At 40.8% G+C, this 26,666-nt stretch overlaps 1 protein-coding gene across 23 annotated transcripts in view; it reads left to right on the forward strand.

Moving 5' to 3' along the window:
* PAM (peptidylglycine alpha-amidating monooxygenase) overlaps positions 1–26,666 on the forward strand; it is a 308,314-nt gene that overhangs the window by 186,671 nt on the left and 94,977 nt on the right. For all 23 annotated transcript variants that reach the window (XM_043913698.1, XM_043913701.1, XM_043913704.1 and 20 more), the window contains 3 exons: positions 2,918–3,005; positions 17,461–17,546; positions 19,277–19,360. In XM_043913698.1, coding sequence (XP_043769633.1) covers positions 2,918–3,005; positions 17,461–17,546; positions 19,277–19,360 — 258 coding nt within the window. The remainder of the gene's footprint in view (positions 1–2,917; positions 3,006–17,460; positions 17,547–19,276; positions 19,361–26,666) is intronic.

A 26,666-nucleotide genomic window follows, 5' to 3' on the forward strand; every position in this document is an offset into this window, starting at 1 on the left:
TCCCTCGGGGTGGGGGGTCTTCTCTTGCAAAGTCAGGGCTAATAAGCAGGAGTGGTGCAAACCCAGGAAATGAACCTGTCAGCCTGATCTTTTCCCAGTTGACCTCTGCCCAGTACTTGCAGCAGGCCCTTCAGTGACATTGTCCGACTCTTGCTTTATTTTTGCTCTGTTTTATGGCATCTACTGTTTGGTTTAGATTTACACTTGGATATGCCATTCCTTTTGCTGGACGTGTTTTTCATTTCAACTTGGAGTGAATTGTGCTTTGAGTTTTCATTATATGAACAGTTTGACAGTGTTTTTTTTTTTTCTTCAGGAGATGAGGAAGATGGCTAGTTGTTTGTTTTCACTCTGTACCAATACTTTACTTGGCATTTAAATTAAATCCTGAGTTTCTGGAGAATGTATGAGTCAGTGAGAATCAGTTTTTATGAGACGAAACTCTGAGGGATTTTCTTTTACTAGCACTTAAAGATATTGATTTGTTTCTCATTATAGAAACTGAAATTAAACACATATCTAGGAAGAGTTCAATGTGGAACAAATGAGTGGTTCTGAAAATAGTATGTCAGAGAAGAAAAAAAAATCAGAAAATGGCTCGAGAAGTTGTACTTTTGAATAACGTTTGCTCTTTACAAAGGACAATGAGAAAATCCTCTTCATAAGCAGGGGCCTCGCACAAAACTCTCGGCTTTCCTTGCTAATGAAAAGCCGCAGAGACTGTGTATTGTTGTCTTCATAATCTATTCTTCTCCCAGCAGGTCTCCTCTCTGTCCCTACCTGAATCTTTTGCTTAATATTTCATTTTATAAATTTAAAGAGAGCCCGCTCTTCTTCCAAAAAGGTTTTTGCTTTGTTTCACAACAGTATACACACTGCGTTAATATGAGAAAAAACACCGTTGGGGTCTCCTAACAGCTCAGAGCTTTCCCTAAAACGATCCTGAACCTTTTCTGTGTTGGTGCTTTTGTCTATCCCCACGGCTTCAGGGTTCAGTTTTTGAGTGATGTCCAAATATGTAATTCTCTGACCTCTTCCTTGAATAAGAGACATGTAATTCCCATCTTCTACTGGATCATTCCACCCGAATTTTTAGCTGAGACCTCGAATTCACATTTTCATTTAACAATATAATCCTTGATAAAATGCATGTGGCCGTGTTGGTTTATTACCAAAATTCCCAGATTCATATAATCCACCCATAAGCAAAGAATCTAAGGGTACTGGGAACGATGTCATCATCTACATCGATTCTGAAAAAGCAGAGCAGTCAGCCTCTTGTTTGACAACCCGTCATAGACTGGCATATGGATAGATATTGAAAAAAACAAACAGTGGGAGATAGACTAAAAAGTTATAGTAACCCATAGAATGATAGAAATCATTTGATAAAAATTAATATAAAATAACAAACTGCATCACATACCAAAATAAATGTAAGGTGAGTAAAAGACAAAAACCAGGTATTCCCCAAGGCTTTTAAAATTTGCCTCCTTGGAGGAATGATCCCCTGGGAGAATTCTGGAAGGGAGGAAGGACACCCTGCCTTCAGCTGGAGAGTGCGCCTGCGGAGGTAGAATCCCTCTTCCGTTTCTCTTGTTAATTTAGGCTTGGTGGTGCTATGATTTTCTGTGATGTGTATGAACTGTTGTAATTTCTAATTGCTTCTTTCCTTCCACAGTATATTCAATTTCCTAGGCTTGCTGTATTCTCTGGTAATAGAAAACGCAGCCTCAGCTTATATCAAGTCCATCTCCCAGCTGTCCTCTCTGTTGTCTTTTTAGATAGTGGTATGAAAATCTCAAGATGTGATTTTTAGACTTTAATTTCTTATTTTCATGGCAGTCAATGAAAGGCTGTTTATTTCCCATGAAAGTTGTGAGTCATTGTGGCTCCTGGTGACACCTCGTGTTTCCTGATCAAGCCCACGATGCATGTCGCTGTGCTCTCGTTGATATAGAACAACTTTTATTTTATAAATATACGTGTCTCAGATACACGTTTCCGCAGTCACTGGTATTTCATTAACTTCATAAGACAGATAGAAAGAGCTAGAAGACGCAGCTTTGCACACGCCCAAGACTGTCTAGCATTTGTATCTGTCAAGATGACTTGAAAACTGCCCAGAGGGCAGCATTTTGAATGTGGATGACAGGGGATAAGCCAGCCCCAAACCAGAAAAGAGCTCATGCTGGGCACTGATCATACTAAATAACTTATCCCTGATTTCTCTGTTTTAGCTCTGAACTGACTTGTTTATTTTAATGGCCTTCAACCGCTGTTCTTGGGACAAGATGAGACATAGCATTGTGTAGTTTTCAATACACGGTGCTTTAACAAGTGCCCAGTGTTCATTCTGGACACTTTTATTCTTCTGTATTGTTGGAAAGATATATTTTGCCACTTTTCTAGTAACGTGTTTCTCCACGTCACCATCCGGTGACTACCGTTATTTTAAGATGGTAATAAATTTGTGTTATGAATCCTTTGGCTTTATGCTTTGACTGTTCACCGTTTCAGTGCAGCGTGCGCAGTGTTGAATGGTACTCAGAACTTTACCAAAATCTGGAAGGAGGTATATTGTGAATATGTAGCCTGGAGCTTTCATTTTGTACCCACACGATCTCTCATCACTTTAAAAGAGAGCTTTAATAAGTGCTTGTGGGTATATATGTAGTTTCAGCCTCTCGTTTTCTCTTTTGTTAACTAATAGGTTTCTATCCTACTAGATTAAATTATCAAATCATGTTCATCTTAAGGGATGAATAATGTATATAACCAGAGCATTCTATCATAAGAGCATCAAAACATCTGTATTAGACAGTTATTCAAAATATTGAATGCTGGGGTCTCTTGTGACACTTGTACACAGAAGTATAACTTATATTCAGGATCATGTATCATTTTCTCTTAACAGTTGACTTCAAACCCCGTGCCAGCATGGATACTGTCCATCATATGTTACTGTTTGGATGCAATATGCCAGCGTCCACTGGAAATTACTGGTAAGGGATGGGTTCATAATACAAAGGGGTGTAGAAAATGTATTTTTTGTTAGTACAAAGTGCATCTTTGCAAATATCTTGTGGCTGATTAATAAATAGGCAGAACATTTCTTTTGTAGAAGAGAGTTGTTCCTTTGCATCTCATGCTTATCACGGTTTGATTTTCACACTTGTTCAGTCTGCTGTGGCACAGCCGTCAGTCTTTGTCACTGACTTAATGAATATATGGTCGTTGTCCGAGATCGCGTGTCAAGATGGAGACAGCTTGTAGAGAAAGACTGAAGCTGAGGTGATGGATTCCCTGATGTTTATTTTTTTAAGTCCGTGATTCAACCCAAAGAGTACCATGGATCTGTTCGTTGAGTCCTCTTATCCCATATGCTGGGCTAGGTGGCCTGTATACACCATTCAAAATGAAAATGAAAATTTTGAATACGTCTCTTCAAGGAGGCATTACCCCGCTTCATAGATGAGGAGTCTGAAGCTCAAAGAGTCAGTGACTTGTGCAAGGTAACACAGCTGGTTGGAGTCACACCAAGACTGAACCTTGGGTTGTCTGGTTCCAAACCCAAAGTTATTTCTGTTTTACCACACTGCCTCCCATTTATTCAAGTAACTGTGGCAGTTTTAGAATCTCTTTTAATCACTGTGGTGAATCTTATTATCATGTCATGAACGATCAATAAACATCTATTAAATGTCTGTTATATGCCAACACTGCAGCAGGTGCTGGGGGATGTTCTCAGATAAACAGGTATATTTTCTGCCCCCAGAAGCTTACAGCATTATTGTGGCTTGAGAAATTCCCTTTCATTTTATCCTCTGGGAGTTCATGAAGATCAGTGATCTTTGAAAATAGCCGTGCATTTTAAGCCTCATAATTTGCACCTCTAGCCAGAATCACTGTTACATATTTAACAGACCAGAATGACTGGTGTGTCCTGCTTTGCGTTTGGAAAGGAGCTGTTCTGTGCTCCTGCCCCTGCATAGTCAGGGAGGCTGATAGACCCTTCTCTGCACATCCTAATGTTCGTCAGGCTGATTCGAGGCACGCAGCAGCTGCTTTCTAGTCACTTTTTTTTTTTTCTAGTCACTTTTATAATAAACAATTGTAATATGTATTTGGAACTGTTAAAAGCACAGGGCAATTAGTAGAAATCTCCCTGGACCAAGTACCATCAAAGCGTTTGTTAATAGCCTTAAGTTATTTGAGGAAAGGGGCGTATCACGTAGGAAGCCAGCTCACATGACTGGTGTGTGGAAAAATGGAGTCAGCAAATCACAGTTAATGCCCTTTGACATCAACATTCCAGATTTTGCTCTTTAGTAAATTTTTGTAAATAAAATCCTGGGGATTAAAAGGTTATTCTGTGACAGCTTTTTCTGAATCTTATTCAGCAAATCGCATATTCTGGTTTTTATGTTTTAAAAATATTTCTTGTCAAATGAGTGATATTTACCTTTGAATTAGAATTAGTGAAAATAGCTAGAGGGCAAGTAAGCTTTTAAAATCTGCTTTAGCTTCACTGTAATTCAAGAGAATGAGTGAAAAAATAAAATAGCACTTAAATGTTATCTTGGTTTTAATTATTAAGAAAAATTATATAAAATGAACTAAACCTGGTTCACCATTTTCATGTTTAGGGAATATCAAAAGAAACATATTATTTTGACTCTTTTAAAAATATTAATGTCCTTAAATGTACTATTTTGAAATTAAGTTTATAAAATATATTTTCCAAAAGACTTCCAGATTGGGGAAAAAATTCAAAGAAAGATGTATGTGAAAGTAAAAACAGCCATTTTGAGTAAAGTAATTGCTGCAATATTTTTTTTTGTTTTTTTTTTCTAAAATTATTACTTGAAAGGTATCATAAACATGTAATAAACTATCTGGATTCCATCAGTAAATTATTTATTCCATGTGGGTTGGCCTTTATTTTTTCACTATAGCAAGGGACTGACACTAGATCATCTATAGAACTCTATGCTCTAAACTTTCATAATTCTATGAATATAAATTGCATGCAAAGGCATCGTTATCAGGAGCTGGAGACAGGAATGAGTTATACCGGTGGACTCATCTCAAGCAGGCAGGCCACTGTGTTTTGCCGTTGAGTTGCATCACTGAGTAATTAGATTCTTAATGATGTTATACCCACATCATTTTAAGTGGACTTCTAAAAATCTGTCTTGCAGCCCATATTCCCTGTTAATCTATAGGTTAGTTATAATTGACTTTCTAACCATGGACAATAATTGATGCTTTCAACCAGCTCAAAGTGTCCATCTAGCATTTAAAAGTAGAATTTTTTTTCACTTCATAAATGTAGGATCTGCTCAATATGCAAGCTAGGAAATGTACATTAAGTAAAACTGTTCTAGTGACTCGGGCTTTCACAGTCCAGCCTTATTCTCCATTTAAAAATGAGGTAGACTTTTTATCCCCCAATATTTGGCAAAATCCGTGCATCTTTTGGGCTTCCCTGGTGACTCAGAAGGTAAAGAATCTGCCTGCAATGCAGGAGACCCCGGGTTGATCCTTGAGCTGGGAAGATCCCCTAGAGAAGGGAATGGCAACCCACTCCAGTATTTTTGCCTGGAGAATTCCATGGTCAGAAGAGCCTGGCGGGCTACAGTCCATGGCATCGAAAAGAATCGGACATGGCTGAGCGGCTAACACTACCACTAATGTTTAAAGCATTAGAGCTCACAGCTGAACTTTTCAGTTGCTTCACAGAAACATCCCCTACACCCTACCCCTGATGCCCCTCAGGCTCAGACAGTCAGCAGATATTTTCCGATTGCTTAGCTTCTTATCCTCCCACCTGCATTATAATTCTAATAGCAAAAGTCAATCAGTGCCAAAAGCCTTGCATTATTTTTCTACATTGTTTGAGTCATGGAATTTATCACACTCATTTTATAGTTGCAAATCTATTCTTCTGTTGCTCCAAGATATAGACAGTACTTAAATGAAGATTCCCAAACTTGCACGTATATTTTTGGTTATGATACCAGCAGTGGTTTTTGATGTGTAAGAATATCAAGAACTCATTCACACTCTGAGGAAATCATTTTGAGAATACAAAACTGTTTTAGAGAAAAAAGATAAAGTGAAGCAGATATTTTAATACCATGATGAGATTAAAAATCCACCTTTTAAAGCAAGACAGGAAAAATTTAAACAGTTTTTTTTATCTGCCCTTTGGTCTCCCTGCTCCACTCTAGTGGGCATTGTGCATCTGCATTGTGTATTAATCAGACGTCCCCAGTTGAAATTGGGATTAAAATACCTGGTCAAGGGGAAAGATCAGCTTTTCTTCTCCTGGCAGCTGTCATGTACTTGTTTAGAAAATAACATTCCTTTCTCAGTCCTGTCAGGGCTCATGATGACCCAGAACCCACCGTGTACCTGCAGACATCTTTGGTGAACTTTATGTCCAATGCCAATATATCATTTCCCTTAAAGACAGAGATTAGTATAGAACTGATGGTCAGACAATCTGGGAGATGCTGGGCTGTACCTAATGGACATCTGAAATGCTCACTTGTGACCGTATCTGTGATCACTAGCAATTTTATTTGTGTTCCGCCTGTTTTACAAGGTAATTGTTCGTTACCCTTCCAGATATGTGCCCGAGCCTCAGATGAAAATTAATGATGATTAGGCGACTTGAAACCATTCATCAAATATATAGACCTGTAAGATCAGTGATTGTAGTAGTGTCACTCTAGATGTGGGAAGAAGCGACAGGAGAAAACCATTTCCTGGACCGTAACAGACTCGGAAGACAGATGGGCCAGAGGCTTTCGGCTGTGGGTTACAGGGTGAGGCCCAGTAATAGAACATCCAGTGGTCTATCAAGAAAATGTTTTCCTGGTCTGGGAATGAGCATTCCGAGCATCCTGGGACAAACGGGGCACAGAATGCCTCGCAAACCTTGGTGCAAATTAGGACTGAAAGAGAAGGGCTTGTAAAATAAACATTATTGCCCACCATCCAGTTCTACAGGAATCAAGTCATTGGCCACTGCAGTCACTCCCCTGCAGTACACCCTGAAAGGAATTCAGGGCGAAGGTCAGGATGTAGCCCCTTGTGTTCTGGGAAAACTGGCACAACTGGCTGGCAGATAGACATTTGGGGGAGGGGGCTAGATTTTATGACTCAGTTTCTTGCATCCGCCCACACTTAGAAAAGCATTTACAGCGTTAACTAAGACGTCTGCTCCTCGTGACTAGCAGCAACCTTGTCCGGAGTTGTGCGCTTGGCTGCACACACCCCCTGCACCAAAATCAGATATGTACCGACCTCCCCACCTACCGTTCCCAAACAGTTCTCAGAGACTGCCTCCTGGGTTATAAACCTCAGTTTGGCGCCAAGAAAATTTTCCATTGCTTTCTTGGGGTCACTACTCTTTCAACTTGTAAAAATAATTTATTTTTATGGTTTGGAAAAAATATTTTGTTCCATTTAGATTGGTTAATGTCATTAATTTAAAAGTGTGTTTCTTTATTCGGTCACATATAAAATTATATAAAGAGAAAAAAGGTGAAAAGGAGTGCTAGGATTGAGTCCAGTTGGAGGGGTTATAGCAAAAATTAGTGTTTTACACAGTGTCTTAGACCACCTTCTTTTACCTTGAACCCTGTTAAACTGTTTAATTTCCTCATGGTTCTAAGTTTAATAAAGAACTTCAATTTTTCTGTTACATTACTTTAAGTTTTATGTGTTACATTTCTCTTTATTTTAAGTTTATTTTTAATTGGAAGATAATTGCTTTTACATTGTTGTGTTAGGGCTTCCCTGGTGTCTCACATTGTAAAGAATCTGCCTGCAATGCAGGAGACCCGGGTTTGATCCCTGGGTTAAGATTCCATGGTGAAAGGAATGGTTACCCACTCTACTATTCTTGGCTGGAGAATTCCATGGACAGAGAAGCTTGGCAGGCCATAGTCCACGGGGCTGCAAAGAATCAGACACGACTGACTAACACTTGCACTTTTCTTTAGAGTTTGGACGAATTGAGAGGGGAACACTGAAACATGTACATTACCACATGTAAAGTAGATAGCTAATAAGAAGTTGCTGATAACACAGGGAGTTCAACCTGGTGTTCTGTGACATCCTAGAGGGGTGGGATGGGGGGAGAGGTGGAAGGGAGGTTCCAAGAGGGAGGGGACAAATGTGTATTTATGGCTGATTCACACTGTTGTATGGTGCGTTCCCTGTGATTTGTTTTTGTTGTTGTTGTTTATACCCAAAACATCAAGTTCAGATTTCCTCTCTTCTCTGTTTGTTAGCTAGGATTTCCCCCTGTTTTCATGCTAGTGTTTTATTTTCACTGCCAGCAAGTTGGCAAATAGGTGTGTGTGTAATAACAGTTCCCCCTGAAGTTATGAAGTCATAATTCACCCCCTGTCCTCAGGCAGCACTTTTAATATGCAGGCTAAGAGCTGTTCTGATGATGTTTCACTGTGGTGCTGCCCTCCTTTGCTCTCTGTAATTGCCTCTTTCTCCTGTTCATTAAAATATATTTACAGTTGTATTAAGTTTACATGAAAACAGTAGACACAGCATGAAGCAGTTTTCATTATGTAGTTATTTTAATTTTAAAGTTTTTTTTTTTCCTCTGCACATATTCCAGTCTTTTGTGTCTCATTCCAAATTAGCAGCTCACACTGGTAATGTGTCTAGTTAATTATATGCATGTGCATTTAAATTGCATACATTGATGTGAACCTTTTAATATACTGTGGGGTGGTCCCTTTATAGTTAGGGTGGGCCTGGTGCTCAATTCTAAATTAACATACCTCTTGAGGATGCACATAACCAGCTGATGGAAAAGCAGCAGCTCTGCTGGCCCGTGGCAGGAAGGCAGCAGTACCTGTCAGAGGGAACTCTCATCCCTTCCTTCCTAGACTTTTAAAGGAGGAGGCAGCTGCATCTAGGGACCAAGGGGGAGTAATGGCATCAGGATTGGAGCAGGCAGAGCAATAGCTCGATTTTCTGGACCCCATTTGTACTTGCAGGCTTAAGTCAAAGTGTAGCAGGTCCAAGTTCCCCAGACTTGTTGGCTGAATTGGAGCCGTAACTAAGCAGATACTGTTTGGGGCTTTTAGACGTCAGTAAATGAAAATGAGGTCAGAAAATGAAGTGCTGAAAACTAGGTAGTTTAGCTATTAAAAGATGTATTCCCACTCTCCATGAAAATATGGTAAATTTTAGATCTTGGGAATTCCATGTATCTGTTCAATCCATGTAGTCGAAGCTGTGGTTTTTCCAATAGCCATATATGAATGTGAAAGTTGGACTATAAAGAAAGCTGAGCACCGAAGAACTGATGCTTTTGAACGGTGGTGTTGGAGAAGACTCTTGAGAGTCCCCTGGACTTCAAGGAGACCCAACCAGTCCATCCTGAAGGAAATCAGTCCTGAATATTCATTGGAAGGGCTGGTGCTAAAGCTGTAACTCCAATACTTTGGCCACCTGATGCAAAGAACTGACTCATTGGAAAAGACCCTGATCCTGGGAAAGATTGAAGGCAGGAGGAGCAGGGGACGACAGAGGATGAGATGGTTGGATGGCATCCCCGACTGAATGGACATGAGCTTGAGTAAACTCTTGGAGTTGGTGATGGACAGGGAGGCCTGGCGTGCTGCAGTCCATGGGGTCCAAACAAGTCGAACATGACTGAGTGACAGAACTGAACTAATTCAATGAATACATTTCTTTATTCTATTTTTACTATAATAGTCATTTTTTTAAAAATAATAAGTGGTTAGCTACATGAGTTTCATGCTTTGAAAATCATAATGTTTTGTTCATATACATTGTTTTGGCATTTAGAATAGTTTTGGAGCACTTTCTGTTTGTAATGTGAGGTTGGATCGTCACACACTTTCTATTCTGCTGAGTACAGGGCTGGCGTGCTGCAACCCATGGGGTCACCACGAGCCGGACACGACTGAGTGACTGAACTGAACTGAAATGAGCACAGGGCTTGGGGCTCAAGACAGTTTGTGACTGCAGATCCAGGATTGTGTGTTCACAGTACTGGGTGATTAGAGTGAATGGGCCTCTTCTGTACTGTGCCTTGTACTTTGACATGATCATCTATGTCGAGTTAAAATGACTGTTTTCAGTCTTAGTAATTAACACTGGATTTGAAAACTATTTCTAATGACGCTTATGACCAGCTACACGTTATACATCTAAGGTTGCTTCTACAGGTTGTTGAATCTTTTTTTGGAAAGAAGAATTCCGGCTGGTTAAATGAGGCTGTTTCCAGCTGTTCTAACTTGGACTCATTCTCAAGCTGAAGCGGTGGTGCTTTACCATCCTATGAAGCTTTAGCTTAAATTCCTTTCAACTGCTTCTATTTATTAACCACCTGCTGTGGTTTTTTTTTAATGCCACTGTCTCCACAGGGTTACAGATGCTGATGAGGGAAGAAAGAGAAGTAGCTAAAACATAAATATACATATAGAGAAGCCTGTATGTGAGACACCCTGCTTGGTCACTCATTAAATGACTGGTTTCTGTTTTAGGGGGATGTTACTTCCCAAATGAGTATGCGGCTTTGTGGCCTCCCTTATGATGATAAAGATTTTTTGGTTGAGAATGGTATTTGTGTATGCTGCCACTAGGCACCCTCTCCACATCCTGCTGCTGCTACGTCGCTTCAGTCGTGTCCGACTCTGTGCGACCCCAGAGACGGCAGCCCACCAGGCTCCGCCGTCCCTGGGATTCTCCAGGCAAGAACACTGGAGTGGGTTGCCATTTCCTTCTCCAATGCATAAAAGTGAAAAGTGAAAGTTAAGTCACTCAGTCGTGTCCGACTCTTAGCGACCCCATGGACTGCAGCCCACCAGGCTCCTCCGTCCATGGGATTTTCCAGACAAGAGTACTGGAGTGGGGTGCCATTTCCTTCTCCAATGCATGAAAGTGAAAAGTGAGAGTGAAATCGCTCAGTCGTGTCCGACTCTTAGCGGCCCCGTGGACTGCAGCCCACCAGGCTCCTCCGTCCCTGGGATTTTCCAGGCAAGAGTACTGGAGTGGGGTGCCATCACCTTCTCCCCACATCCTAGCTACCTGTCATCTATAGGCTATACAGCAAGATTCACCAGGTGTCTTTTGCAGTCCCTCTTTGTTTTTTCTGCCATAGTGAAACTTCTAAAGTTTAACATACATAACATATTGTCAGTATATATAAAAATAACAGCTGTCAAAATCTGTGCCATCCTTGCTCTACGCACTATAAAATGTGTCGTTGAGTGTAGTAGCAAAGTTAGACATAAGTTACTGCCAGGCTAAAATTAATTGTATCCATTTCCTTTTTCTACTTTAAGATTGTAATAGATTCATGTTATATTGTATATCCGAATGGTATAAAGAATCTTCATTAAAATAGAGTTGTCATCTTGCTCTAACTTCTAGTCACCAATGATCACATTCCTCGGCTGCTTTTTAGGTGCTTGTATTAGAGGTGTTGATAGGATTTCCTTAGTAACTGGTCACTTCTTAGTGGACTAGTATCAGTTTTAATAAAATGGAATGGCATGGTTGTAACCATCTTGATTGTTTCAACAGAAACTAACATTATGTGGCTTTAAACATTATTATGTTTTCACAAGATGATTATTTAAGGTCACTAGGACAGCAGTGTTATGTTGTGGTTCAGTCGCTCAGCCCTGTCCAACTCTTTACTACCCCATGGCCTGCAACACGCCAGGCTTCCCTGTCTTTCACTATCTCCTGGGGCTTGCTCAAACTTATGTCCATTGAGTCAGTGATGCCATCCAACCATCTCATCCTTTGTCATCCCCTTCTCCTCCTGCCCTCAATCTTTCCCAGCATCAGGGTCTTTTCCAATGAGTCAGCTCTTTGCATCAGGTGGCCAAAGTATTGGAGCTTCAGCCTCAGCATCAGTCCCTCCAGTGGATACTCAGGATTGATTTTCTTCAGGATTGACTAGTTGATCTCCATGCAGTCCAAGGGACTCTCAAGTGTCTTCTCCAACACCACAGTTCAAAAGCATCAATTCTTTGGTGTTCAGCCTTCTTTATGGTCCAACTCTCGCATCCATACATGACTCCTGGGAGAAAAACATAGCTTTGACTGGACAGACCTTTGTTGGCCAAGTAATGTCTCTGCTCTTTAATATGCTGTCTAGGTTTGTTATAGCTTTTCTTCCAAGGAGCAAGCATCTTTTAATTTCATAGCTGCAGTCACCATCTGCAGTGATTTGGGAGTCCAGGAAAATAAAGCACAGTACAGTAACATTTAATATAGAACTGGAACTTTGAAATCAGAGCATCTTGGGTTCAAATCTCAATTCTACTACTTGTAATAAACATCGGTCCAGTTATTTAATCTGTATTGGTCTGTCTCCTCATCTATAAAATGAGGCTACTAATTCTGCCTGCTTGGGCCATCAGGAAGAGTAAGGGAGCGGGTGTAAGTAATATGGTTGGTTCAGTGCCTAACACATAGAAGTACTTAAAAAATGGTAACTATTATCTTTATTCATTTATTAATATGATATTTGTTAATCACCCACTATGTATCAAGGGCATTCTTAGGCACTGAGAATTTGGTTATACTTCTGCTCTTGTAGACTTTATAGCTTCTCTGATCTGATGATGAAGAGGGGTAGGGTCAGGGTGGGGAGTGAGGGTGAAGCCTGGATATTGTGGTATTTTTCAGGCTGGTTCCTTTTAAATATCGCTTCTATTTAGCTTTTGCATTAAAATGAAAGTGTTAGTTGCTCAGTTGTGTCCAACTCTTTGCAACCCCATAGACTGTAGCCCACCAGGCTCCTCTGTCCATTGCATTCTCCAGGCAAGAATACTGGCCCTCTGTCCATGGAATTCTCTAGGCAAGAGTACTGGAGTGGGTTGCCATTTCCTTCTCCAGGGGATCTTCCCGACCCAAGGGTTGAACCCAGGTCTCCCTATTGCAGGCGGATTCTTTACCTTCTGAGAATTATCCTTCCTATTGGGCTACCCAGGTGGCACTAGTGGTAAAGAACCCACCTGCCAGTGCAGGATAGGTGAGAGACTCGGGTTCAATCCCTGGGTCAGGAAGATCCCCTGGAGGAGAATCCCGTGGACAGAGGAGCCCTGTGGACTACGGTCCATAGGGTCACACAGTCAGACACAATGAGCACGCGTGCAGGCATCCTTCTAATTACTGTGCTAATGTATGCCCCGCATTGCAGGCAGATTCATCACTATCTGAGCCACCAGGGGAATTCCCTGGTTGGTGTATACCCATTGCACTGAAATTCACATAGGATTTGTCTAAACTGGGAAATATGTGCTGTGGGTTTATAAAGCAGTTGATGAAATTTGAATTCCTTATTCATGCTGGATGCAGTTTTGAAAAGGACATACCATGTATGTCATTGATTTTATAAGTGTTTCTTAAAGAAGCTTTCTAACTTTGGATTAATTTTCCTGTGATTCTCTTAAATACTTAATGCATTAAAACTGGAACTGAAGACCATACAGACTTAACTTTAGGGCATGACAATTTTGTTAAAAAATTTTTTTTCAGACAAAGGTAGGAATGATTTATCAGTTCTGATTTTCCCTAAGTAACCTTGGATTTTAACTAGCATTTAACAGATAGAACCAGAGGGGTACTTTAACAGTCATTTGTGCTTTATTTGTATAATTCAAGATGACAGGCTAGCACTTTTCAGGGCTTGGCATAGTCTGGAAATATTCATGCTATCTGAATGGTTTCCCCATGGATTAGAGGTGAAAAGGTTCTACAGCAAAGACCCAAGAATCCAGAGTAGTTTTATTTTCAAATGTTAATTCTTACCATTTTTGCTATGACAACTAAGAAACCACTAGGGAGCCATGAGAATCTTTTCACAATTAATTGGTCTAATCTAGAGGAGCCTTTAGGAGAATCCCCTAGAATTATAAGAATAAGAAACCTGGTCGATGAGGCCTGAAATTAGAACAGCCATTGATCAAGGGTTACTTTGCTTCCCAGCCTTGATACCCTTCTTCTTCTTAATAAGAATCGTAAAAATTCTCACTATTTTTATAGGACCCTTTTTGGAAAGTCCACATATGCAATACTATCTTTATCTTGTTGTCATTTTATTAATATGTAGAGAAATTATGGTAACTGTTTCCATTTAAAATGAGAAATGTAAATTTGACAATGAAAAGGTGCAGAGTTTATCCAAATGTTCTTTGTTACTGTTTTATGTTATCCATTGTAGGACTCATTTCTCTTGGCGTCTTGTTTTTCCTCTTCATTTAGGCCTCCCACACATTAAGTTTTAGAATGAATTTCACTATCCCTGAGCCCTCCAATGAGAGATTCTTTAGTCAACCTTGAGTTATATATAATTTTTTAAAAATCATAAATAAGGATTTTAAACTCAAATCAAAGTTTGCTTTTGGAGCTCTTCTTTTACCAGACCTGAAAAGACCATAAAATATAAAATCATTGTCATTTTGCAAACAAGTCAGAAGAACTTATTTTATCTAAAATTGATGTCAGAATTGCATACTCAAATTGCAACTTAGTTCAGGTACGATAGTAGTCATTAAAGCTGATCTTCATATAATACCATGAAGTCTCTGCCCATAAGTCAGTCTCATAGCTAGAGATATAAAGGAGGGTGACAGACATAGGTTTGAGTCGTGATGTGGCTGTGTGACCTTTTGGCAGTTACTTGAACTCTCTGAGCTTATTCAGCTGTAAAGTATAACCTACCTGGAATGTTCTTGTGAGAGTATGAGCTACTTTGTACAAAATACCAGGCAGATGATACTTCAATTTTTTTTCCATATTTTAGTTAACTTTTCAACTAAAGATTTTTAAAATTTTATACTTGACAATACAATAAAACTTAGGCCAGTTCAATTATCTATGTGTTTGTATATAAAAAGTTAAAAATTGACTTAGAAGTGAACTTCTCCAGACATTTTGTGAGCATTTACTAAATGCCTCGCAAGGCTGCAGGTGCTGGGAGTACAGGGTGAAAGACAGGAGCAAAACCTCAAAGTCTATACAGTCTGGTTGGAGAGGAGTTAAGTAAGCTGATACTTCGGAGGCCTGCTCTCCTTAAAGAATGCAAGTTGGGTGGGATTCTCATCAGAGGAAGTGTCCTTGAGGAGGAAGAGTTTAATTGAACCTTGAATGAGAAAGTGAGTACAAGAGTGTCAGGCAGAGAGTTGGGGAAGGGGTTTTCGCAGAAGAGAGAACAGTGGAGAAGAGAGATTAAAAACTGGTAGAAACTTGGCATGACTGAAAAGGGGTTTTTTTTTGTTTGTTTTTTTTGTTTTTCTGGTGATGTAACAAGGGCCCAGATCATAAACACCTCATGTGTTATGCTACAATGTTTAATTTTTCTTCTGGTGTTACTTTGGGGAAGCATGTGAAAGAATTTGTGCCAGCAAGTGACTTTAATTAAACACGTAGCTTAGAAAACTCTGACTTCGCTTAGAAAACTTTACTAAACCAGTTTTTTTCTGGTATATTTCATTCTAGTTCTTTCTAGTCGTACACTGACTTGACTTTCATATCAGAGGAAACAATTATCTTGTTAATCCTGAGACTGGCATCACATGGATGTTAGACACTTGCATATTTATGACCTTTCTTGCAAAGCTGTGTAAATTGCCATGCAGATCTTTAAATTTTAGTAGCTCCCAGCAGTGAGATACCAAGTTCATCACATCTGACAGTCTCATTTCTTAATTTATAGCGTGAGGCCACGGAGGGAAATTCTGCTCCTGGGTACCACCCAGCACCCCAAGGCTTTTAGCATAGTTGGCACAAGGCTGTCACAGACATTTGTTCCAACGCACGTCTCGCGTGGTGAGGCTGCTTCATCTAAGTATATTGTTCTTGACAGTGAACAGTAAGAAACCACTGGTGGATGTGTTTTACATTGCACATCACCCAGTTTCTTTCTGCAGCCTGATTTAGAGACACAAGAACATTTGCTCAGCATAGCCTTCTGGAGCCTCCTGGTTCTTTGGCCTTGATTCAGACAAATAACAGCAGTCTGTGCGTGTTGCATATCATCTGCCCCCGTTTCTGGCTGTAAGCAGGAAGCATGTTAGGAGTCCCAGCCACTGAGGCTGGCTTGGGTGTTCTCTGGGATTCTAGGCTTAGTCTCTAACCTGTCTAGGAAACCTTCACTTCCCTTCCAGGCCACAGGCAGTGCACTTTTTCTCCTGTGTGAGCCAGCCTCCCAGCCAAGAAGCAGTCTTTTTCCTTGTCCTTGTCCCTGACAGCCCTCGGCTCTGCCTAAATTCCTGACTCTGACCTTGCTTGGTGCCAGTTTCTCAAGACGCAAATCTATGAAAGCAGCATGAAAGTATCACCTAACAGTGTTTTGAACGAGTCAAATTATGTAATAGAACCAACTAAGAGATGTCGTGTCATGGGGAAAAAATGTGTGGTTTGGGGTCAGAGAGTATACCATTTGTGAAATTGGATCTCCCAGATAGATACCGACGTGCTGGTTACTGCACTGGCTGTCTCACACGCGTCACCCACAGCCCGTCAGAGAGGTTTCCACGCAGAAACCGGGCCTTTGAGGGCTGGCGCGCATGTCCCGGGTACATGCCTTTTACGGGGAGGTTGTGGGACTCGGCTCCAGATAGGTCTTTCTGCCTGTGCTTCTTTGACCATGAAACACTGTCTCTCAGCAGTGTCTTTAGATAAAGTGAATATTTTATTAAATAATGCATTACCCTGGTATAGTGCTTTGAGGTTTATGAAGTGCTTTCATTTATGTATCATTTGATTTACAGAACAACTCTGGGGTAAGTATAACGATCCCTGTTTCACAAGACAGAAAACTGAGGCTCTGTAAGGTTAGGTGATTTGAAGCAGTTTATAAATGGCAAAACCAGTGTTCATAAACTTTAGAAAAAGCCGCAAGAACTCTGTCAGTGGGATGTACTCACATTGTTCCCCCTGCTAAGGGCAGACACTGTGTCCTGTTGGTTACTGTGGCCAAAGAGCTATTAATTACACTGATCCCCAAATGGGAAATGCACACGCTGTTTTAGTCCAGTTCCAGATTCCCACTGCTTTAGCTTTGGTTTACACACTCTCCGTGTAATGCTTACTTTTCTACCTGAGTACATAGAGTACCTTCCAAGGATGGACATACTGAATATATATATCTACCTCACAGGGTTGTTTCACATTGGGCAACTAACAGACAGATTTCTGTTTACATGTGCTTGTTTTCACATATAAAACTGTTCTTTGCTCCGGTCTTCATTATGATCTTAAAGCTGATGTGGCTATAATGATGGTGTATCAATGGTGTATAATGATGGTGTATTGTACTTTTCTTGACCTTGTTTTCAAATACCTTCCCCTCCCCACCCCTCCCATGGGGAGAGCTCTATGCATTTTAGTAGTTGAGTCTTTACTTAGTTACTTTATTTTCTTCTTCAGGTTTTGTGATGAAGGCACCTGTACAGATAAAGCCAATATTCTCTATGCCTGGGCAAGAAATGCTCCCCCAACGAGACTCCCCAAAGGTATACCTGAGGCCTCTTGGATGGTCTTATATTAAGCTGCTTAGTTTTTGATTCCAAAGTATTTTTTATCATATGTTCTTTCCAGCAGCTGTTGGCCATGTTCTATGTTGTAATTTCACACTAAAGTACCCTTACTACCTGCTTGTATTGAATAGGTTTCATTTAGGTAGTTATTCTTCCTCTGCCTCTGTTTGGTAAGTAATTTGCTCACACAACAGTTTAGATAGAATTAGAAAGTAGCTGGGTATACCTCAAATCACCTTTGGCCTGAGGCACATTGGTTCTTGACAGCAGGAGCATTCCACGAGCCAAGAGAGCCAGGAATTAAGTAAATCGCCATTTCAGCAAACAAATTTTTTCTTTTTAATAGTTCTGGAGCCTGGCTATTTAATGTGATGCCAAACCTTAGCTGGCTGTCTGAGTTCCCCTCTAAATTGTTCATAGCTTCCAAGGTGTGAGAGAATTACGAGAGTCTCCTTTATTACGGGGATCTCTCTTAGTATCAGAGTGAACGTGCGGTCCTGACGCCAGAAGGACTGCCGTGGTTCAGGGATGGGGTAGTGGCATCTTGCAATGCCTCCCCAACTGCCGCCTGCACTAATTTTTAATTTTTTTAATCTTTTTAGACAGCTTTAAAGGTTACTTCCTATTTATAGTTAGTACTAAATGTTGCCTAAATTCCTCATGTCATGTAAGACTTGAGCCTTGAGCCTCTCGAGTCCTACAGTTTGATGTCTGTTTTGCTTTACTTCAAATGAGTGCTAGAATCTTCTCTAGAGTTTTTCCAGGCAGCCACTACCAAACAAGTTTGGAAATTAAAAGGAAGGTTTGTCATAGATTTGTTGATGTTTTTAAGATACATTAGTAGAGAAGGTAAGACATTTTTTTCTCTGTCTGTAAATATTTTCTCTGCAGTTTTTTTTTTTTTCTAGTTTACTAGCAAACTTTGCTAGTAAGACTCTTAGGAATCCTTCAGATTCCAATAATTTACTGACATCATAATCTAGTAAGTAGTTGGTTTCTTCAGTGATGTTTTTGCAGATACCTGTTTTCACATGGGAAAAAAAACAGTTCGCCTGAGATGATCTTAAGAAGTCTCATTTCCTGTATTCCATCAGAGTAAAAATGGATATGTGAGTGAGTGAAAGTCACTCCGTCCTGTCTAGCTCTTTGCGACCCCATGGACTATAGCCCACCAGACTCCTCTGTCCCTGGAATTCTCCAGGCCAGAATACTGGAGTGGGAGCCTCTCCCTTCTGCAGGGGATCTTCCCAACCCAGGAATCTAACTGGGGTCTCCTGCGTTGCAGTCTGTTTCTTTACCAGCTGAGCTACCAGGGAAGCCCAAAAATGGATATAAGTAAATGCAAAACAAAGTGAAAAAATAGGTTTGTGTGTGTCTGTTATGTAATCAACAAGGACAGAATTTCATTCTCTTTATTTTGTTCTGTTTCTTGAAAAGTGAATGAGTTGTCCTCTTAAAGTATAAGTGATTACTCTAGTTCAGAAGTAGAGATTACAAATAGAATTCCATCAGAGTTTTGAGGAGAAATAATAGATTATATCAGAGACTTTCATTGAACAGCTAGTTTATTGTTATTTTCATATAATTGCATATGTTACATGCTATTTTCTTTCCATTTGGGTTTCATAGATCAGCTATCTTTGATTAGCTCTATTTTAGAGTTCCATTTCTAAAATACTAATTTATCTTCTTTTGAAAATCTTCAGGTGTTGGATTCAGAGTTGGTGGAGAGACTGGAAGCAAATACTTTGTCCTCCAAGTACACTATGGGGATATTAGTGCTTTTAGAGGTAAGTTTTGAAATGTTGAAATTAAGCTCAACTTTCAGTACTACATTGTTTAAACTATATGCACTAACTGTTACCTATATAATAAAATAAAGAATTAACTATACCCTCTGCCCACTAGGAAACAGCTGCTTTTGTGTCCTGGAATTTGGGACTGTGGAAGTGAGAAGTGTTAGTCGTGTTTGACTCTCTGCCACCCTGTGGATTGGGGCCCTCCAGGCTGGAATAGTGGAATGGGTTGCCATTTCCTTCTCCAGGGGATCTTCCCAACCCAGGTCTCCTGCATTGCAGGCAGATTCTTTACCATTTGAGCCACTAGACATGAGTTTTATTTTGAAAGTTACAGTCTCTTACACACATATTCTCTTATTCATCCTACTGTGCTTTCTCTTACACTGACTTTAGGGTTCTCTTCCTTTCCAGGGTATTATCTTATCCACTGTCTCCTATTAAGAGGTTCCTTCTAAGCAGCAGCATTGGAAAGAATAGAGACTAGTAATTAATATCTATTCCTAGAAGCAAGTCACTGGAGAGTCACCAGGTTTCGTGATAGCAGGGAAGTTCTCAGATACTCGGGCTCACGTCAGTGCTGTCTGTAATCCACACTTCTCACTTCATCTGTTGTCAACTGCATTGGTGTACAGACCCCTTCCACTCCACAGAGGCTTCTGAATATTGCCTGGGAAACTTGCTGGTCTACCCATACGACTAGGCACTCTGCTTAAGTGCTCCTTTTCTCATTATAGAATCTTTAGCATGAGGATGGGGCCCTGTTCCCAAGGCAACCGAGACCGTAATTGTCACACCTTCTGCTGCATTTAATAAAACTCCAGCTGCATTCCAGGTTCACACTCTGGTGTTCACAGGAGTATAAACATTAAGCAGTCTTCTTGGCATGTCAGCCTTCCCCTTTGCCTTGCCGACATACGTGTTTTCTCGAGTTCTCTAATTCAACACTGTATCTCTACTAACTAACCTATTACATTCTGGTCTCTAGATACGTTAGCTTTCTATCCATCAACAAAGCGTAGAAGTACGTGTCCATCTCCGCCTGTGAAATCTCCCCAGGGCCTTTGCTGAGAGAGCACCCCATGGTGAGGGTGACAATGGGTTCTCCCATTCAGGGCTGGGACAGTAAGTACAGCCTTCCTCTGGAAAAGGAGGTTGGAAAGAATAAATTTAAGTCAACTATATGCTTCAGTTAAAATTTTTAGAAAGAATAAATTTATGCAGTTGAAAAATTATAATTAGTATTGCCATCAGATGTATTACCGATTAAACAAGCTCCTGTGGACCAGCTCATGAGCCTAACTTCCAAGTAAAACCTGTTTTATATTTAAAGTATGCTGTGAGTTATATATAAATAGCTTTCCATTTTTGGCACAGAACCTAAAGTCTTAAGTTGTTAATTATAGCACTGAGCCAAGGTTTTGTTGAAAACAGAGGAATAAATAATGTTCGTGTTTGAGGAACAAAGACACAAATTATCTGCTCTAAAATTTGCCATGTGGGTGTCAGGGGAACAGGCCGATTCTAAGACTGCTGACTTCCAAAGCATTGACAAGACTATTATTTTTCCAAAGAAGTGGGGGAGGCTTTCCCCAGTCACCACAACTAAGGTAGCTGGTCATACCCCACAACCCCCCCACCCCCAAATCTATCCGCTGTAGAACTCTAGACTTTCAACCTAATTCCTCTGAACTTTGTAGTACCTCCTTATAGATACTGCACCCCAGGGCGAAGGGAAAATACATAATATGCTAGTTTTTAAAACATATTGCTCTAATAATTTAACTTCTTACTGATGAAGAATTAATTTTGTTTTGTAATTTATGTTTAATTTGGGATCATGAAAAAGTACTGATGTTTAATATATAAATATGTAGTTATTATTTACTATTAGAGACTGACTGGAAACTTTCATACTAGTGTTTCATTTTTCACTTTTCTGAGAAACGTTTTTCAAAGAGATGGTACATATGAGGTAGGAAGATTACTGGTCCTATAACTTGTAAATCTTATTATAATGTAATAGAAATGTAAACAAAAAAGTTCACCCATGTAATTCATTCAGTAGCATTAGATACTATCTTGTGTCTTAAGCTATACCTGGATAGCTTAGAATAGTAAGTAAACAACATGAGAAAATATCAAATCTCACTAAAATAACAAGGGATCATTTTGCATTTATACTTAATTGGGTGTGAGTGGAGATTGAATTATAAAACCCAGGGCTGCCAGGGTTTACATGAATATTCTACAGCTTGGGGAGCTCTGTGAATTAGTGCAGTGTTTTGGAAAGCAGCTTTATCATATTATATACATTTTATATAAAACATTAAAACCTTGCTCTAGGCTTCTGTCCTCAACTAAAGGAAGGGTTTTGTTGGAATTTTTCGGTTTTGTTTTTTAAAGAGCTCCCTACCCACAGTTATTTATATACCATTAACTAGTAATATGAAAACCTGGAAAGTTAACGAATGTCCTTAATAGGGGACTAATAAATAAATAAATGGTATAACAACAGAAATAGTGACTCATAAATTTTTATACAGACTACATAAAGCCATAGATATGCTTGTTTGTCTTCAAGGGTTAAAAGGAACAGGGAATAAAAGGAAGCAGTCAGTAAGCTGAAAGACAGGATTGTGCGATTTTTTCCCCCTTTACAATGTTATAATTCTTTTCCTGTTTTTAAACTCTCCTAATGTAAACACTGTGTTAGGTGCCTGCCAGTTAGCACACTACGCTTCCACTTACACCCTCCTAAAAGAAAGAGTGTTAAAGTAAATCTCTGTGTGCCTGATTAACTATAAGAAATGATATACTTTAAACAGATTCTATATGGTGATCTCACAGTTACTGCCAGATGAACCTAGAAGTGGAATTACAGCATCATATCTTTTAATAATTAAAAATGAATTACATATGTTCTATATATGCACACATATATAGATGTGTGTACACATCTATACACATATGTATATATGCACACATATATAGATGTGTGTACACATCTATACACATTATGTATATTCTTACGTACTGAAGTAATCATCTTATTGAAGGTGCGAACTCTATGTTAAAATTATTAATGATATTTTTTAGAATATAAATTATAAATCAGAAGCAGATTTGCACCACAAGGAAATCCCTACACTCTGTTCAAAAGTGAGAAAATGTTTGGCTTAAGCATATGAGCGTTTTCCTACACAAGGAAGGTTTAAGAGACTTGAGAAGCCTAGGACGTCTCTTTAATCATGCATCAACAGTGAAGGTAAAATGTCTTCTGATGTTTGTTGGAGAACATACCCTGAAGCCAGCTGGGTGCGTCCTGGACTGGGATGTCTAGTAGTGGGAAAAGATTGATCTGCGGGATTGCCTGAAATACTTGTTTTGGTTTGGTTTTTTGTTTTAGAAGTGGAGCAGAATGTGAAGCTGTAAACGCGACAGTTAAAGGGGGCCAGTCTTATTCGGTGCCATGCCAGTCTTACGTCAGATCTGGGCTGGTGCGGGCTGTGCTGATCTTCCTGCCCAGAGGAGTCTAGTACATTCTCACAGGAGAGACAAGCACAGGGACAGGACGCTTTTACGCGGAAGTAGGAATGCATCCCAGATACAGGGGCCATGGGGTGGCCGGCAGACGGGTCTGCCTGGAAGGGCAGGGGGACATCGTCTCGGAAAGACTTCTTAGAAGGTGAACCTTTTCAAGGACTCATACTGCAGATGGTGACTGCAGACATGAAATTAAAAGATGCTTACTCCTTGGAAGGAAAGTTATGACCAACCTAGACAGCATATTAAAAAGCAGAGACATCACTTTGTCAACAAAGGTCCGTCTAGTCAAGGCTATGGTTTTTCCAGTGGTCATGTATGGATGTGAGGGCTGGACTGTGAAGAAAGCTGAGCGCTGAAGAAATTGATGCTTTTGAACTGTGGTGTTGGAGAAGACTCTTGAGAGTCCCTCGGACTAAGGGAGATCCAACCAGTCCATCCTGAAGGAGATCAGTCCTGGGTGTTCATTGGAAGGACTGATGTTGAAGCTGAAACTCCAATACTTTGGCCACCTGATGGGAAGAGCTGACTCATTTGAAAAGCCTGATGTTGGGAGGGATTGGGGGCAGGAGGAGAAGGGGACGACAGAGGATGAGATGGTTGGCTGCATCACAGACTCAATGGACGCGAGTTTTAGTAAACTCTGGGAGTTGGTGATGGACAGGGAGGCCTGGTGTGCTGCAGTCCATGGGTTGCAGAGAGTCGGGCACAGCTGAGCGACAGGACTAAACTGAACTGACATGGTAATCGAGCCTGCACTCAGGTGGGGCCAGGAGGAGACGTGTCCCAGACGGAGCAAAAGTGTGTGTGTGGATTTGGGCGTTGAGGAGCCTCAGGCCCACCCGGAGCTCTTGGTGACTTAGCCTTACTGGAGTGTGAAATGCCAAGGGACAAGTGGCAAGAGACGAAGAGAGAGCGGACAAGTGGGGGCCGGACCACACAGACCCTGTTAGGACTGCTCTGAAACCACCCAGCGTGTTTCCCAGCAGTAACCTGATCAGATTTTCACTTGGGTCTTTTGTGCATGACAAAGCCTCCAGCCTTAGGAAGAAAGATTGGGGCGTTAGGAGGCCAGGGCGGACCTGGATGGGGCCCTGGAAGGCCAGAATGAGTTTCTTTTTTTTTAATGTAAGCTTTAATTTTTTTTAGAAATTAATGTCCTGTAGAAAACAGAATGTAACCACATTAGAACTGCCTGTCCAGTATAAGCGTAGTCTTTGGTTACATGATCAAACTCTAAGACCAGATGGCCTGGCGACGGCACTTGCTAATTTTATTATCCTCACCGAGTTTCTAAACCTCTCTGCTTTCCTCATCTGTAAAGTGGGATCATAGTGGTTCATATGAAGCTATCTGGTAAGCACTCCCATGTTAGCCGCTCTCATAGTTTCTATAACAGGCTTTAAGGTGATATAAATTCCCCTAAATGCCACCTTTTGTCCTAGTTACCCATAATATAAAGAATATGTTGGTTACTTTTCAAGGGTGTCAGAATTTCTTGTTACATTTAGACGCAGAGCTGTATTTGCGTTTGTCACCTCGCCAGTGGAAGTGTCCTAGTCCGGCCCTGTTTCCTGCTCTCTGCAGCCATTTCTGTCATCCAGAGCCTCAGTTGTACAAAGATAAACTACAAGGCCGAGTCCCCTGCCCTTAAGGAAATTAGAATAGCAGAAACTAGAGGTTCCTCCTGGTCCTCTTTCTTTCTTTAGTTTTTTCATTGCCAGATTTTTTTCTAAGTAACGTCTTATTCCAACAGAGAAAATTCTCCTGAGATTGTTGCAGAAACGCACCACTTTTCTTCTAGATATTTTGGCCCAAGGGAATCTTAAAAGAACTGGACCTCTTCTTTGCAGAGTTTCTGGCAGTAGCTTACTAGTCTCCAACAATAACTCATTTCTCAAATCAGAAAACTCTTGCACTGACCAGCTCAAGTTGGAGCTGATGTTAAAAGGAGGCAAGAATTTCTTCCCAAGTGCACAAGCTCTGACTGTCTTTGAGTTGGCAGAATTTCCAAGCTATAAACTATTCGTCCCTAAGTGCGTGGTGCCTATAAGAAAACTGACAGGTATTATCAGGGATAGAGACCCCCACACACACACATATACACACACACACACACATCCAGAGCTTGCTTCTACGAACCCTTCCTTACAACCCTCAAAGTGCACCTATGTTTTAGCATTTTCCTGGGAGCACAGCAAAAATGTTCATTTTCCTTAGAGTGAGTGTTCGATGCTTATTTTCTAAATGAGATGAATGAAGCCTCGGACTCCTGTTTTCAATGCTCCATTATATAAGAGTGTGCCCTGAGAAGGTTCATCTCCAAATTTCTGAGGTTATATTAGTAAAATCACAAAATTCTAGCTGGAACTCTTAAAGAACAAAGCATTTTTGGTAGCCAAGCTTCCCAGAAAGCTAAGATTTTAACATTGTAAGTACCATAACCTTAAAACATTTTGGACAGAAATCTTTCCCAAATACATGATGGGTCTGATGAAAGTGAAACAGGTGGCAGATGTTACGTACCTGATGCTCTGCCCAACACAGAGCAGACTGGCAATAAATGTTAGTTTATTCTTATCCTTTGGGGGATATCATAGTCTTCAGCGATTATTCTGAATATCAACTACTGTACAATAATTTCCTCCCAAATTTTAGGAGTAGACACAGATTTTTTGTGTTACTGGGCTTCTTGCCTTCTTCCGTCTACTTCTGTGTAATATAGTTTCCTCAGTTGTCAAGCTACTGCTTCAACTCGTTTTAATTCAGACAGAGCAGCGCGTGGAGGTGAAGATGAGTGAGAATGAATGTCTGCCCTCATCCGGTGGGGGCACATGAAAATAAAACAGTAACTGTGATCCCCAGAGCTGGAACAATCAGTGCAGTGAGAGAGGTGGGTGGGAAGCAAATAAGACCACACCTCGTTCAGAAAAAGATTCTGTGTTCCCAGATTGATCTCCTCTAGGCATCCTTCTCTCTCGTCCTAAGCTGATGATGTGGCATCTCGGCAGCCAGGTTTCATATAATTGTAAATTTAGAGTACACAGACTCTGAACGCCCTTAGAGGGCGTTCTTTGAATAAAATCATGGGAACCCCGGGGCCTGGACTTGGTAGCCTTCAGACTTGGTTTCTCCTCACCCGCGTGTGTTGTTCCGCCCTGGCTGTGATCCATTGCCGTGCGGCTTCCCTGGTGACTCAGATAGTGAAGAATCCACCTGCAGTGCAGGAGACCCAGATTCAATCCCCCGGGGAAGGGAACAGCTACCCACTGCGGTATTCTTGCCTGAAGAATTCCGTGGACAGAGGAGCCTGGCGCGCTGCAGTCCATGGGGTCGCAGAGAGCTGGGTACAGTGGAGGGACCAACGCTTTCACTTTTCTGTGTAGCTTAGTCCCACACAGGTGGGTGTTATTAGACATACGTGTTAGTAGACGTGGGCCACGCATTCGTGAATGCGTGCTCACACGCATGTACATGCGTGTACACACACAGGCGCTTCCTTTCCACCACAACTGAAGCAGTAGCTGAGTAAGCGTGAGGTAAGCGGGGCAGTGCGGGGAGAAGGGAAAACAGAGGACCCTGGAGGGGTTCTGATTCCACGGTGACTCCTGCTGCTTATCTGCCTCTTACAAGACTGCTCCCGGCAAGCTGTTGGAAAAAGCTTTGAAATCGTGAGCCCAGGAAAAATCCCTTGCTAATGCATTTTTGAACAAGGCAGAGCATAGATAAGTGGCAGGGCAGCTGTGCTTCAAAT

Source organism: Cervus elaphus, chromosome 9, assembly GCF_910594005.1.
Source record: "Cervus elaphus chromosome 9, mCerEla1.1, whole genome shotgun sequence".
Classification (NCBI taxonomy): Eukaryota; Metazoa; Chordata; class Mammalia; order Artiodactyla; family Cervidae; genus Cervus; species Cervus elaphus.